This window comes from Furipterus horrens, unplaced genomic scaffold, assembly GCF_987537825.1.
Source record: "Furipterus horrens unplaced genomic scaffold, mFurHor1.1.pri manual_scaffold_5, whole genome shotgun sequence".
NCBI lineage: Eukaryota > Metazoa > Chordata > Mammalia > Chiroptera > Furipteridae > Furipterus > Furipterus horrens.
Genome location: NW_028327175.1, coordinates 137,150,193 through 137,164,454, shown reverse-complemented (window position 1 = coordinate 137,164,454; position 14,262 = coordinate 137,150,193). Strand labels below are relative to the sequence as shown.

The window sequence follows — 14,262 nt, the reverse complement described above, 5'->3', positions numbered from 1 at the left end:
TGAGAATAGAGGACAGATCTTAGTTCCAAGGACAGTGTATGGCCCATGCAAGGGCTCAATACTGCCCGAATGAATAATGTTCAGAGCATTGAACATCTCACCCTAGAAGTCTTTAAGGAAACTTCCCCTGCATATCCCATGGACTCTCCTCCTTCCGGGTCACTCGTCCAAAGATCAGACAATCCTGGGGACTAGAAGAGTTCTCAGAATGTTGTCTGTAACTCCTTAACTTGCCTATTAGAACCTTCTTTGACATCTAGATTCTTTTTTTCCCCTAGAAAAGAATATCTTGTGGATATAAGTGTGGCTGTCCTCCCCAGCAGGTCCAAATACCTAAGCCAGCTCTTCTAGGAAATACTTTCTAACTTGGCCAAAGCCCTTATTTTCAAGAAATATCATTTCTCACCATGACTGAATCACATGCCTGGATACCTCTTTGGGAATTCCCTACCATGCAGATATACCCAGAGGGTCCATGACAAGAGGGACCCAGTGACTAGTTCATTGCACATTACAGGAACTGGGTAGCTTTTCTGTTGTTGACAGATGGCACACTGACCTCCTGCCCACCAGCCATAATGACTCAGCTTCCCTGAGTCACTGCCCAGCCACCAGGACTATGTGACCACCCAAACATCAAGCCCTGGTTAGTTGGGTATGGGCAGCTTTTCCCAGAGCCCCACGTGTTCACAGTATGATAACTAAGCTCCAATGACTACCCCATTAATCATGTAGACTCCAAGGGGAGGGGACTAAAAACACCATCTGGACAGACTCTGGTTATATAGTCCGTGAGCAGCAAGACAACACCACATCACACAAGGTTAGAGGGAAGCAAAGGATCGGGAGGCAGCACCTTAGCCACCAGAAAAAAACAAATTCCAAGGGAAAAAAGAAAGTAATAGCACCTATACAAAGAGAGGCACATGATTCTCCTTGTATAACCTTCAGATTTCGGACTAGGAATGGATGCAGGAAACCGGTAGGTGGGAGTGTAAGGATTGTCCTTTGCAGCAGAAAAAAGCAGTGGATTTTGAAACTATCCACCATGAAGTGGAGGAACTGACAAATTCCCGACTCTTTGAATGACTGATTACCTGTTTTAGTGTTATTAAAGCACACGGGCATTGCACTTAAAAATAGGTTAATGCATTAGAAAGGCCTTAGTTATTTTAATATAGCACATCATGCAAATGAGTGAAATAAAATTTTCACCAACCAAAAACGACTATAAAAACAAAATCTAAAAGCCAAATCTCATTCCTACAATGGAACTATAAGAATTAATTTAAGGCGAGGACAACAGATACGCTCTCTAAGTTTATGGTACCTTCAGAATTTTGCTGGATTTCAAGAAGTTCAGGGAATTTGTACGTAGGGAAATAAGGATTTTCTTCAGGAGTGTCTAGGCAGAGGAGCAGGTTTGGGAGAGAGAATAGAGGAAGATACAAAGGGAGAGAATGAACGAATAGGAATCCACACACAATTCAGGCTCCTTGAATTCTGGAACATACTAAGCTTCACTAGCGATACGAAAGAAATTAAAGCGGCTTTTAAAAATCCAGTCCTTTTGCCTGAAGTACTGAGACACATCTCTTCTTGGATAAAGAATTAATGCATATAGGCTCTAGTAACCAAGAGGCATTTAGCACAAAGCTTCAAGTTTTTTACTTTTACAGGCAAAAATATTAATTATGCTAAGAAACAGTATATAATGAAAACACTATGATAAAATGTTCTCTCAAATAAATCAAACCTTGTGCTGTGGACATTAGCATCAAGGCAAACAAATGGATTCTTCATTTTTCAATACCTCTGCCCACCAGTAAGGCAGAGTTTTGTTGAGAACCTGTGATTTAGGCTGTTAACAGCTGTAACGTACGAGAAGATCAATACTGCCTGTGAGGCATAATTATGTATTTTTCACATATGTACCTGTGTCTCAGCATCTGGGCTGCCAGAATTGGGTCTAAAGGTTCTGACAGGTTGCTGGAGGAAATGGACACTGGCTTTAGGAGCAACCAGTGGAACTAACGCCATCCAATCAGAGAGACCCCATCTTCAGCACCACCACCGTGACTGAGCTCATCCACCCAACCACAGCAGACTTGCTCTTGGCTCAGAAACACTGAACACAAGCATCTCAATGTTTAGAGTGTGAAGAGGGGCCCTGCCAGGTTCATTGTGAACACTGCAGGGGCTAATTAACAATGACGGTAGCTGGCACCCACAGCTAATCAGAGAGATTCGGTATTTGTGGCTTAGGCCAGCACTGACCAGGACGCTTTCTCCTTGCCTTCATGTGTCATCTATGCCAGGCAGCCAGACTGGATTTGGCCACAGGGAGGGACAGGATGCTCTGCCCATGGGAGAAGTGGGACTTCCCACGGTGCAGCTGCGTCCCTGTCTATCAGCTGACTGGCAGCACAGGCGGATGGGAGCTGGTGGGGTCATGACCTCCCCGCGCGCTGGCCTGGATTGTCCCACAATGCTGGGTCACCTGCTGCCAGCCAGCAGGCCCCTGACTTGGAAGCATTTCTCTTCCAGCTTGAGCAGGCTTTGGTGTGTCAGCTCCTGACCGACTCTCAGGGCTACCTGCCAAGGGCTGGCCCCCAGCTGAGGAAGATTACTTTTCATATCAACACCACCCTACAGGTGCACCAGGCATGCTACTTCACAAAGCAGGGTTTGCTCTCTTTTGGGCCCTGCAACATCCCTTGGAGGAAGGGGAGCGGGACAAACAGAGAGGTACGTGATTGGTCTAAGACCACATGAGTCCTGGGGGACTGAATCCAGGTGAGAAGTTTTTAACTCCCAGTCCAGTGCTTTCTCACCTTGCTCTGCCTACAAGGCAGTCATGGGCTGACACAGGGAGGTGCATCTAAAGCTGGAAGCGGGTGGGAGTTGGGCTGCTTGCATCCCAGGCAGGCAGGTGCCAGAGCGCACAGCGAGGGGGCGGGGCTCAGCCTGTTGCGTCCCATAACATCTGGGAGGGAGGACTTCTGAACCAACCTCAAATCCCATGTATGAGGCAGGCGCACAAGTGCTCCCTCCCTCCTCAGCGCTGAAGGTGTCTGGCTGGGCTCAGGCAGGCTGGTACTTCATGAGGTCAAGTGCAGAGCCAGTTTCCTGGCGCTCTAATGAGGTGAGTTTAGGCCCTCACCACAACAGTCAACATATGAGCAAAGCAGAGCTTCTACAAAAGCAAACCAGTACCTCTGTTTAGTTTGTGGATCTGTTTAAACATGGTCTTGTACCAGTCTTTTGATCTCTCGGTGTTCTGGAAAAAAGCAAAGGCAAAGAGTCAAACGAAATGGAAATCTTAGTACATTTTAGAACAAAATCAAAACAGAAAGTGACAATATCTCAAGTCTAAACTCATGTAACTCTATACATCCTTGTGGTCCCACATTTAAATGTTTTTTAAAAAATGCAAAACTTTTGAGAAAGACAAACCAAGAGATTAGACCTGAATCTGCAGAGTAACATTTGACCAAAAGGACATAGATTTTTAAAACAGTGGATAAAGATTCACTTGAAACTGTGTCCATTTTTCGTCGTTGGCAGCCGTCCGTCTCAAGAGACGATGGTGTAGCTTCTTAAGAGTCTATCTGCACCACCGAGAATGGTTGTGCAGTCCGACTCGGGAGTGACACAGTATCTGTCTCCTCCCGTGTTGAATCGACATCTTGCGATGACGCTGGAGTGTCCTCTCCAGTGAAGCTGAAGCTACAGAGCCTCGAGAGACGATGGTGTAGCTTCTTAAGAGTCTATCTGCACCGCCGAGAATGGCTGTGCAGTCCGACTCGGGAGTGACATGGTATCTGTCTCCACCCGTGTTGAATCGACATCTTGCGATGTCGCTGGAGTGTCCTCTCCAGTGAAGCTGAAGCTATAGAGCCTGGGCAGGGTGATATGGAGGGTCTGCTGCTGTCCATTTTTATATAACGTTTAAAAAAATTTCATTTTTAGAGAGAATCTCTTTCCATATGTAGATGACCAGAAACATGTAAGGAAAAGAACATTTGCTTATCAGGTTATCCTGTAGCAGTGGGTCTAAGTTCCCTTGCAGGGGCCAGAGTTAGAACGCAAATGTTCTAATGTAACCCATTATAGCAGCCAATGACAGAGAGCGATCATCTTAACCACGCAGCTTTTTTCTTTAAGATAAAAATAAAACAAGGAAGGGGAACGATAGGTGGTTAGACCAGGTATTTTCACTCCCACTTTACAGATGAAGAAAAATGAGTCAAAGCTGTCCAAAGTCAAGGAGCTGGTGAGAAGGTGAGTGGGAGAGCGGATAATGGCTGGGGATGCAGAGAGACTGCTCCGTCACCCACAGATGATGTAATCCTGGGCAAGAAACATTGTCTCTCTGAGTCCCTGTTTTCTCATCTATAAAATGGGAATCATATCCACATCCACCTTGTAGAGTGAACAATGTTTAAATGAGATAATGCATTTGGCAAATGGTAGCTGTGATTACTATGAGTAATAATTCTCATTATTATATTATTATTATATAGTTATTATTACATAGGACCAGACAACAGTTCTTTTGAGGCTTAGCCTACTGCTGTTTCTATCAGACTTCTCCAAAGGGACACAGGAACCAGTCCAAGTGCTCAGTGGCCATCACAGCCAGTGTTCTGGCGAGTACCTGAAGAGGAATAGGATTCACCCTAATCTAGTTTTAAAAGCTGGGCTTCCCTAGAATCCCTAAAGGCCTGCAGGAGGCTGGCATACCTGCACAGGGGGGAGGGCTGGACAGGGCTACTGAGACCCACCCTGTTCTAGAGGCCTCGGCAGCCTGAATCCATTCTGTGGCTGCCTTAAGCTTCCTTCTCACTTTGGATGATGCGCTAGCTCCCATCCAGGGAACTTCTTCCGGAACCCGTGAACAGGGACCCTGAGCCTCACTCTCCCCAGGGTTCTCTAACCCTGGATCAACAATTTCCGAGTATGCTCCATGGAACAGTAAATTACGTGTCCGTGGATGGGACAGACTGGGAAGCTGCCCATAGTCTCCCCTTGAGCTCACGCATGCCCAAAGCCTCTCAGAAGTTCTGCTGCAGAGATCACACTGCCTTTGCTCCACCCAGCTTTTCTTCATGTTCACTCAACCATGAAACCCTTTCTCTCATGAGCCTTAGTAACACCTCCCACATGCGATGGGGAAAGCTGTGTACACTGGGCCCAGGACCGAGGTGGGTTTGGGAGACTGCAGCACTGCTCTTTGAGGTTCTGCGGCCCTCAGCAGGCTTGGATGGTGGACAGTGGTGAGGACCCTCCTTACGAGGACTTTGAAACCCACAGGGGTGTCCACAGACACTCAGGGGTGTATGTGTGTCACTGGCTTACGAGGAGGCCTCGGGAGGACTTCTCGGTCAGGATTCGTACCCGGAGTGGGATGCCCACTTCATCCATGGACACATCGCTTAGGTCCTGAGTGCTCTTAACTGCCCGCCTGCTGTCATTCGTGGGCGTTTGTTCAGTGGTCCTGCCAGGAGAGGTGGGCTTTTCCTGGGTTGGTGCCGAGTCCCGTTCTCCCCCTCTTCTTTCCGACACAGGATCTGGAAGTGAAAAACAATCATGAGCTGAAGCTCTTCTGGTGACTCCAAAGCAAAAACAAAACAAAACAAAAAATCCCTCCCAGTTAGGGGGACGTGTGTTTGCTAATTCTCAACTGGAACAAGGTTCACATAGAGCAAAGGTCAGCAAACTAGGCCCAGACACCTGTTTTTGTAAATTAACTTTTATTGGAATACAGTCACACCCATTCACTCACATACTCTTTACGGCTGCTTTCAAGCTAAAAGGGCAAAGTTGGGTAGCTGTGGCAGAAACCGTATGGCCCATGAAGCCTAAAATATTTACCATCTGGCCCTTTAAAAAAAATCTGCAGTGGTATACACTTGGTGCTCTGACCTCCGAGTGGTTCTGACTGTCAGGGGGCAGGTAAAGCCAGAAAAGGGTGGCCAAACATTTCTTGAAAGTCCTTGTTTTATCTTGGGGAAGTCACTTAACTTTTCTGTGCCTTGGCTTTATTATCTAAAAATGGGGACAACACTGCCACTGACAAGCTCATGGAGATACTACAAGAGGACCTAACAAAATAACTTATGCCAAAATGCTCAGAAGGCTGTAAATTGCTAAGTGAACATTAGACTATTTAAATTTGATTCAGGATTGGAAGTTATAGAGAGCTGATAACATATCACATACGGTCTACAAATTATAAAATTGCTCAAGTCTAACCTGTTATTCCAAGCCATGTCACTTATTTATGGTGAAGCATTTACGGAGCACCTGCCAGGTGCCACACATTCCCATGCAAAGGAAGGGGAGCTGGGATGGGGAAGGCAGGGAGAGAGGGCCTCTTCCACTTAGACATGGTAACTTTGAGGTGACAGTGAGACGTGGGGCCTGGGCGAGAGGCCCCCTAGCAGGAGAGCAATTTTGGAGCAATCAGCACAAAAGTGGTGGCTGAGGTCAAGGAGATGGAGGAGCTCAGTGGAGGAGGTAAATGGGACAGAGTCAAGGGCTGAAATCCTGCACTGAGGAATGTCACAGTCACAGGCTAAAAAGAAAAAAAAAAGTCTCCCCCAAAGGATGCAGGAGTCATCAGAGGGCCAGGAGATGAACCGGAAAGGCAGAGTGAGGTGTCCCTAGAACCAGAAAAGATAGAATTCCAAGCAGTGCGTGGTTAAATACATCAAAATGACAAAAAGCAACCAAAACCAGAAATGAAGCAAGAGAAGTCATAGGATCATTCTGAGGGAGCAATTTCAGGAGGGCAGTGGGGGGTAGATGCCTGACTGCAGGGAAAGAAGTGAATATATAGGCAGCAGGTGGGGACATAAGTAAAGAGGTGGGCCCTGAAGAAATATGGCAGCCAGAGAAGTCACAGGATTAGGGGGCAAAAAGGTCTAAGCCAGAGGGTTCGACCATCGTATCAGTGCAGCCCTTAGGTCAGACTGCGGGGATGCAGACGACTCTGGCAATGAAGAGGTGCTCAGGAAGCAGCTGTTCGTTGACTGAGTTGGAGGCGGCTCTCATCTCTGAGAACGGGAGACGTGTGGAGTGCTGGCTGGAGGACTGGACTTGGACTGGGCAAAAAGGAGGGTACGTGCAAAGCCGTGCCGAAGTCAGAGATGTCCACATGCGGAGGAGAGGTTGGGGGAGCGCGGAAACACGGGCGTGGGCACCCTTGGGTTTTTGGATGTCCACAGTCTGCCCAATGGGGTGATTCTGCCTAGATTTGAAACTAACTTCTGAAATGAGGATGTATTCTGTGGTCGTAGAAGGACTTCTCAACATTCTGTGGGAGATTCAGCTCAGGGAATCCTTCAAAAACCCGATCCTGGAAGTCATCACCAGGGGTTTTGAAGAATGTTAAGACCAGACTGGCTTCATGGGATGAGTTCCCATGCCCCCGGGAAATTCCAACAGGAGGCCAAGGATCTGGCAGGAAGCATGGGACACGCAGGGGGATTTCAAGTTCGTAGAGTCTACCTTGAAATGGCTCTGCTGGGCGTTCTTCTTCCACCAGAAAGGCCCTCCTTAGTGTGATCAAGACTCCAAGCTCTGTCTCACCTGGTGGTGGGAGGTACTCATACTCCTCACTCTTCAATGTCATTTCTTTAGAAGAGGAAGGTCACAGCTGCGTCATTCTCAGGTTTGGGGGGTCCAGAGAATTTTTAAAAATATTTTGTATGGCAGGTGGCTCTAACAACACTTAACTGTAAAACCCAGGCTTGACAGTCCACGGAGTCATTCCAAAGCTGCCAGAATCCTTTTGATCTACAAAAATTAGCCCTGAATTATCTTACTTTAGAAGCTTGTGATCATGTGACTCATGACTGAGTGGATTTCAATATACAGACACCTGAACTGCAGCCCCTGAAGAAATATGGTCTCTTTATATAGTGAAAATCCAACGTGACACTTCATTGTGCCACATAAAGTGGCAGGGGCCACCCTTTTGACATCCGTGTTACAATGAGGGCTTGTTGTTATTTCTCAGTAGGACATCCTGAAGCATTTCCTTCTAATCTTATTCTGTTTTCAAAAGCAAGGTCCTTGAACAAGCAACTAAGTAAATAATGGTGTGACAGCCTGAGATGGGGCCTCTGTGTTCGTGGGGGGTAGAAAAGCATGCCTTTTCTTCATTCCAGGCTTTGTGATCAAGGATTCCAGCAGTGCTGACCCTGCCCTAGGGGAGAAGCGGCGTGGCCCAGGCCTGTCCCTCTGTCCTAGCCCTTGTTTTCCTGTCTGCTGACCCAAGGGGACCATGAGTTACATGAGGCCAAACACCTGGTGGGTCTCTCTCCCATAGATGAATCTTGCTGAGCACGAAGTCCCAGAGACTCAATAAAAATTTGTTAAAGGGAGGCATACATCACCACACGTGTGATGAGCAGAGCCTCACTCACACCTGGGCACAGGCTGGAGTACCAGTCCAGCCAGCCCTCTCTCCTTCAGGAGATTTCTGAACAACATGGAGCTTCTTTTTAAACAAAAACTAACACTTAGTTGAGCTATTTATGTGCCACACTCTCAAACACCATGAGTGGATCCGTCTCAAAACTCAAAGAGGACAGAGCACAAGGCTTCTTGCAGGGTTGAGGGAGTGGCCTGAGCCTGGCAGCATGGTGGCAGAGTGGCCTGGTGGCCGGGCAGAGAAACCCTGACTTGTACACAGCACTTTCCCAGTGTGCGACGCATACCTCGGAGCTTCCTGTCGCACACGATCCTTACGACATCTCTTTGAGGCAAGGACTGTCATCCCCACTTCCCACATGAGGAAATTGGTTGGGAGAGGTGAAGTCATTTACCCAGGGGCAAACAGCTATAAGAGGGAAGAGCCAGGACCAGACTCTGGGTCTAACTTGTGGGTGTGGGTGCCTTTTATTTTTATTTTTTAATTTTTTAAGTATATTTCACTGATTTTACTGATTATGTTGGTACAGTAGTTTCAATTTCTTTTCCCTTTGCTGCCCTCTGCCCAGTAACCCCCTTCCCTCCAGCAATCCCACCCCTCTTAGTTCATGTCCACGGGTCGTGTATATATGTTCTTTGGCTTCACCCTTTTCTATATTATTCTTAACTTCCCCCTGTCTATTTTGTACCAACCAATTATGCTTCTTAGTCCCTGCTCCATTTCCCCATTTCTCCCCCTCACCCCCTCAGCTGATAACCCTCCAAATGATCCCCACACCTATGATTCTGTTCCTGTTCTGGTTGTTTTCTCAGTTTGCTTTTGTTTTTATTTTTTAGATTCAGTTGTTGATAGGTGTGAGTTTGTTGTCATTTTAATGTTCATAATTTTGATCTTCTTTTTCTTAAGTAAGTCCCTTTGACATTTCATATAATAATGGCTTGGTGATAATTAACTTTTTTAGCTTTACCTTGTCTGGGAAGCACTTCATCTGCCCCTCCATTCTTATGATAGCTTTGCTGGATAGAGTAATCTTTGTTTTAAGTCCTTGCTTTTCATCACCTTGAATACTTCTTGCCAGTCCCTTCTTGCCTGCAAAGTTTCTTTTGAGAAATCAGCTGATAGTCTTATAGGCACCTCTTTGTAGGTAACTCTCTGCTTTTCTCTTGCTGCTTTTAAGATTCTCTCTTTATCCTGAACCTTTGGCATTTTAATTATGATGTGTTTTGGTGTGGTCCTTTTTGGGTCTAGCTTGTTTGGGTCTCTCTGTGCTTCCTGGACTTGTATGTCTATTTCCTTCACAAAATATGGTGAGTTTTCCTTCATTATTTTTTCATATAAGTTTTCAATTTCTTGCTCTTCCTCTTCTCCATCTGGCACCCCTTTGGTTTGGATGTTGGCATATTTAAAGTTGTCCCAGAGGTTCCTAAGCCTCTCCTCATTTTTTTTCAAATCTGTTTCCTCATTCTGTACTGGTTGACTGTTGTTCTCCTCCTTATGTTCCAAATCATTTATTTGAACCCTGGTTTTCTTCCCTTCACCATCAATTTTGTGTGGATTTTCCTTCACTTCATTTAGCATAGCCTTCAGTTCTTCCCTTATGGGTTTGCTGTACTTAAGCATATCTGTCAAGCCTGTGAGCATCCTTATCACCAGTGTTTTGAACTCTTCATCTGTTAGGTTGGCTATCGCCTCATCTATTAGGTTGGCTATCTCCTTGTCACTTAGTTCTCCCACTGGGACCCTGATCTGTTCCCCCGTTTGGGCCATACTTCTCTGTCTCCTCATCTTGATAGGCTCCTGTGTTTGTTTGCCTCTGTGTCTTAGGTAGAGCTGTCATACCTGTTATGTTGTAAGGGGCAGAGCCTTAGGTTTTCTCATTAGTAGAGGGTGACCCATTTCACCACGCTGCGATGCTACACGTAGGGGAGGGGCCCGAGAGGGAACAATGTCACCTGCTCAGCACCTGCTCCCCTTCCGGGCACCTCTCCCACTTTGCATGGGACTGGTGCCTCCCTAGCTGCCGTCCCGGCCATCGCCCCCAGAGTGGGTGGGTCCGCAGATGCTCCAGGACCATGGGGGCCCTCCAAACAAGCAGACTCTGCTGAGAGACCGGCTCCCCTTGACATACCCCCTGCCCCAACTCCCACTGGCTCACACAGTCAGAAGCAATGAGGCTCTATTTTCTCCGGTGCTGGGACCATGAGCTGCTCAGTCTGGTCTGGTGCCAGGAGTGCTTCCCAGGTGTCCCTCCTGATCCTTCAAAATGCACAACTGCACCCTCTGGCAGCCTGCCGTCGCCACCACACCGTGACCTCTCCGCCCTGGCCCCGCCCCTCCCACCCACCTCCTCTCCATATCTTTGTCCATTGGACCCCCACACAGCTTGACCCTCCGGAACCTATAGCTGTCTCCAGGCCTGAGGCCCAGTTGTGGAGGGAGATGCAGCATGTCCATCTAGGCCTCCATCTTGGCTGGAAGTGGCCCGGTGTGGGTGCCTTTTAAAAACATCTGTTCCACTGCGTCTTTCAATCTCCCAAAGGCAGGGAGAAGCCCACAGGAGTCACCTCTCTTCCCGAGCCACCCTGCTCTCAGTAACCTGGGTTAGGACCATAGAGTGAAGTGGGTTAGAGTGCAGCCCCTTGAGGAGGGGGCAGCGAAGGGCACCTTGCACTCAACCACAGCCTGTCCTGGTCCCACAGCCAACTCCTGATAAAGCTGAGAGGGTGTGAGAACCCTATGTCCTTCCCAGCCGGGCTTTCCACGAGTCTCAAGGACAGCAGCGGGATGAAGTGACACAGAAATCATGGAGCAGCTGCTCAGAAAGTGGTGGTTTTTGTTTTCCATCAAACCAGGGGCTCTGAACCCCAGAGTTCAAGAGTCTCTATACATCTACCGCATGCATGTGTTTCCACACATGTGGCTTTTTCAGGGAATGAATCTACTTATTGCCTTCACTAGATTCCCCAAATGGGTCCGTGACCAACACACCATCATAGCACAAGCTGCCAGAGGGCAGCACAGTCCCCTGACATGGCTCCAGAGCCCGGCTCTGTGCTCGACACAAAGTAGACATTGTGAATCCATGGAGGCACCTGCTGAAAACAGTGACTCACACCCACCCAGCTCCTCATGAATGCCGACACTCAGTGCTAAGCTGTGTAAAAGCAGGACATCTGACAAGAAACTGATCTGTAGTTTAGATCATTAGTAACCTGCCTACAGCCACACATTAGTAAGTTGTAGAACAAGGATTCAAAGCAGAGTGGTTACAGAAAGCCATGAGGAAATGGCTAAGCCTTCCCATTCCTGGGTTTCCTCACAATGTCAGCCTACATGAGCAACTCATCCCAATCCTGCACCCATTAGCAGGGTGTGGGCCTAGATATCTGACTGTCGGCTCTTGATGAAACTTGCTACTCAAGTGTGGTCAGTACAGAGGGCAGCAGCAGCATCACCTGGCAGCTGGTTAGAAATGCAAGTTCTTACCTACGCCCAGTCAATCCAAATCTCTGCACTTGTGGCCTAAGCCCCGACCAGCTCTCTGGGAGACTCTGATGCCAACTCAAGTGCAAGAAGCCAAGCTCTCACGCACTCCTCCAGGCCTTGCTGGTCCAGAGGCTCTTGCCTACGTCCATCACCCCAGGGTCACTTCCTGGCATCTGGGCTTGCTACCCCAAATGGAAAAAAATTTCCCATGTTTCCCAACCCCAACGTGTCATGTCCTAGAAGACAGACAGAAGCAATAGAAAGGTGACTTCTTCAACAAGGCCTACCAGGAACACACTCCATCTAAAACGTAACTCCTTGTTCTTTTAAATCAGGATATCCTGATCTTACCTACCAAGACACATAATCACAGTTCCACAGGAGATGTTTAGTAGCTTGGACCACCTGTCTGGTCTGCCCCCACCAGCCTGCAAGCTGCAGGGAGGCAGGCACCATGCCAGTTGTCACCATCCTTGCCATCCAGCAACAAACAGAGTCCCAAGCACATCAGAAGAGCTCACAAGACTGCTGATCAAACATCAGGTGGTGACCAGAAGCCAGCTTTAACAGGAATAGGTGTTAACATGTACATAAATATTTCTCACTTACCTGAAAGGCTACTAAGTCGTTTCTGCTGTTCTGTGATAAAGAAAGAGAAATACACAGTATGAGATTTACCAAGAATTCCTGACATAGCTCATTAGGATCCCAATATATGCATCCACACCGTCCTCTGGGCTTAGATGCTAAAATACAGTGTGTCCAATGACTACAGGGGTATTTACGTGGCTTCTGTTATCGCCTGCCCCTCTGCCCCTAGATCTGCACCAGGATTCAGGGAGCTGTCACTGTTTTCTGGTTGTTTAAATCTTATTTGAAGATAATCTGAAGGAGACCCTCTGAACTCCACTGGTTTCAAGGGAACAGGACCTTATACAGCCTGTCTTGGTACCCTTTGAAGAAAAGTAATTATAATCATAACCACGACAGCTACCATCTCCTGAGCACTTGTGAAATGCCAAACATTGTTCTAAGAGCTTTCACACAGGTGAATGCTTTTAATCTTCGCAACAATCCTAGCAGGCAGGTCAGGGTGGTTGAGACACCCTCAGTTAGGGGCACTAACTACCCAAGATATCACTGAAAAACAGAGCTGGGTCTAAAACCTGGAATCCCCTTATCTTCTAATCCAGGGTTCTTTCCAACTCCAATCACCAGGCCCCCATTCCTTAACAGTGAGGCGGGAGGCCAACCTCTCCTCTGGAGAGTTCTGTGTGTACGTGCTATGGCATAAGCACAAAAATGATCTCTACCTTCCATAGCTGCTAAATATAAAGCAGCCACATAGATAAAAATAGAACGCTTGCCAGCCCATGGGTGCTGTCATCATCCCCCTTGGCGGCGTCCCACCCTCGCTCCTGAATCAGTGCGGGCAAGAAGGAAACAACGCAGCAGGGCAGCTCCCAGCCGGTGGAAGCCACCCTGTCCACTTCTGATCTGTGGACGAGGCTCACTCACACTGGCCGGTCAACGGGAGCCCAGCAGAGCTCGAGACTCAGCTCTGCCAGCAACCTGCCAGATGACATGACCCATCATGGGGCCTTAGTTTCCTCAGTCTCTCCCTTTGTTTCCTCATCTGTTAAATCAAAGTGTTCACACAGATCCCAAACTCTGGTCTCAAGCCAAGGGCAAAGTCTTCCCCAATAGGCAAAAGCCTATTTGTTCCATTTAAAACATAATGTTGTTCCTATTTCTGAGGTGTGAAATGGCCTTTCTTTCTTGGAGTGACAAGTGATGTTGTTTTTTAGGGGTATTATTTAGCAAAGTTAGAAACTAGCAACCGTGGTGCGGTCCCCAGACTGTTTCGTGTGACAGAAGTCTGGGAACCATTGCACCTCGCTGTCCAGTGTGGCCTGTGGCCCAGCAGCACCGACACACTCTGTGAGTTGCTAAAAAATGCAGACTCTCAGCTCTGCTCCAGACCGCCTGAATCTGAATCTGAATCTGCACGTTAAGAAGATCCCCAAGACTCTAGGCACAACAAAGACCAAGAAGCTTTGCCCTGGCCGGGTAGCTCAGTAGGTCAGAGCATTGTCCCGATACACCAAGATTGCAAGTTTGATCTCCAGTCAGTGTGTATACAAGAATCAACCAATGAATGTATACATAAGTGAAACAACAAATCAATGTCTCTCTTTTTCTCTACCTTTGTCTCGCTAAAATCAATCCATCCATCCATTAATCAATCAAAACAGAAGCTGTGAGCCAGGGGACCCATGCATCTCATTCAGTACTGAGAGTTTTCTCATTCAAGTCCTCCCACCAGACTGATC

The 14,262-nt window shown here is 47.6% G+C and overlaps 1 protein-coding gene across 2 annotated transcripts in view; it reads right to left on the bottom strand.

Moving 5' to 3' along the window:
- SORBS1 (sorbin and SH3 domain containing 1) overlaps positions 1 to 14,262 on the bottom strand; it is a 221,595-nt gene that overhangs the window by 68,751 nt on the left and 138,582 nt on the right. The window contains exons 9-13 of one of the 2 annotated variants that reach the window (XM_090277932.1): positions 12,539 to 12,568; positions 5,401 to 5,573; positions 3,217 to 3,280; positions 1,331 to 1,405; positions 946 to 1,008 (exon numbers count right to left, since the gene is read on the bottom strand). In XM_090277932.1, the coding sequence (XP_090134058.1) occupies positions 946 to 1,008; positions 1,331 to 1,405; positions 3,217 to 3,280; positions 5,401 to 5,573; positions 12,539 to 12,568 (405 nt within the window). The remainder of the gene's footprint in view (positions 1 to 945; positions 1,009 to 1,330; positions 1,406 to 3,216; positions 3,281 to 5,400; positions 5,574 to 12,538; positions 12,569 to 14,262) is intronic. The other variant, XM_090277930.1, reaches the window with a different exon arrangement.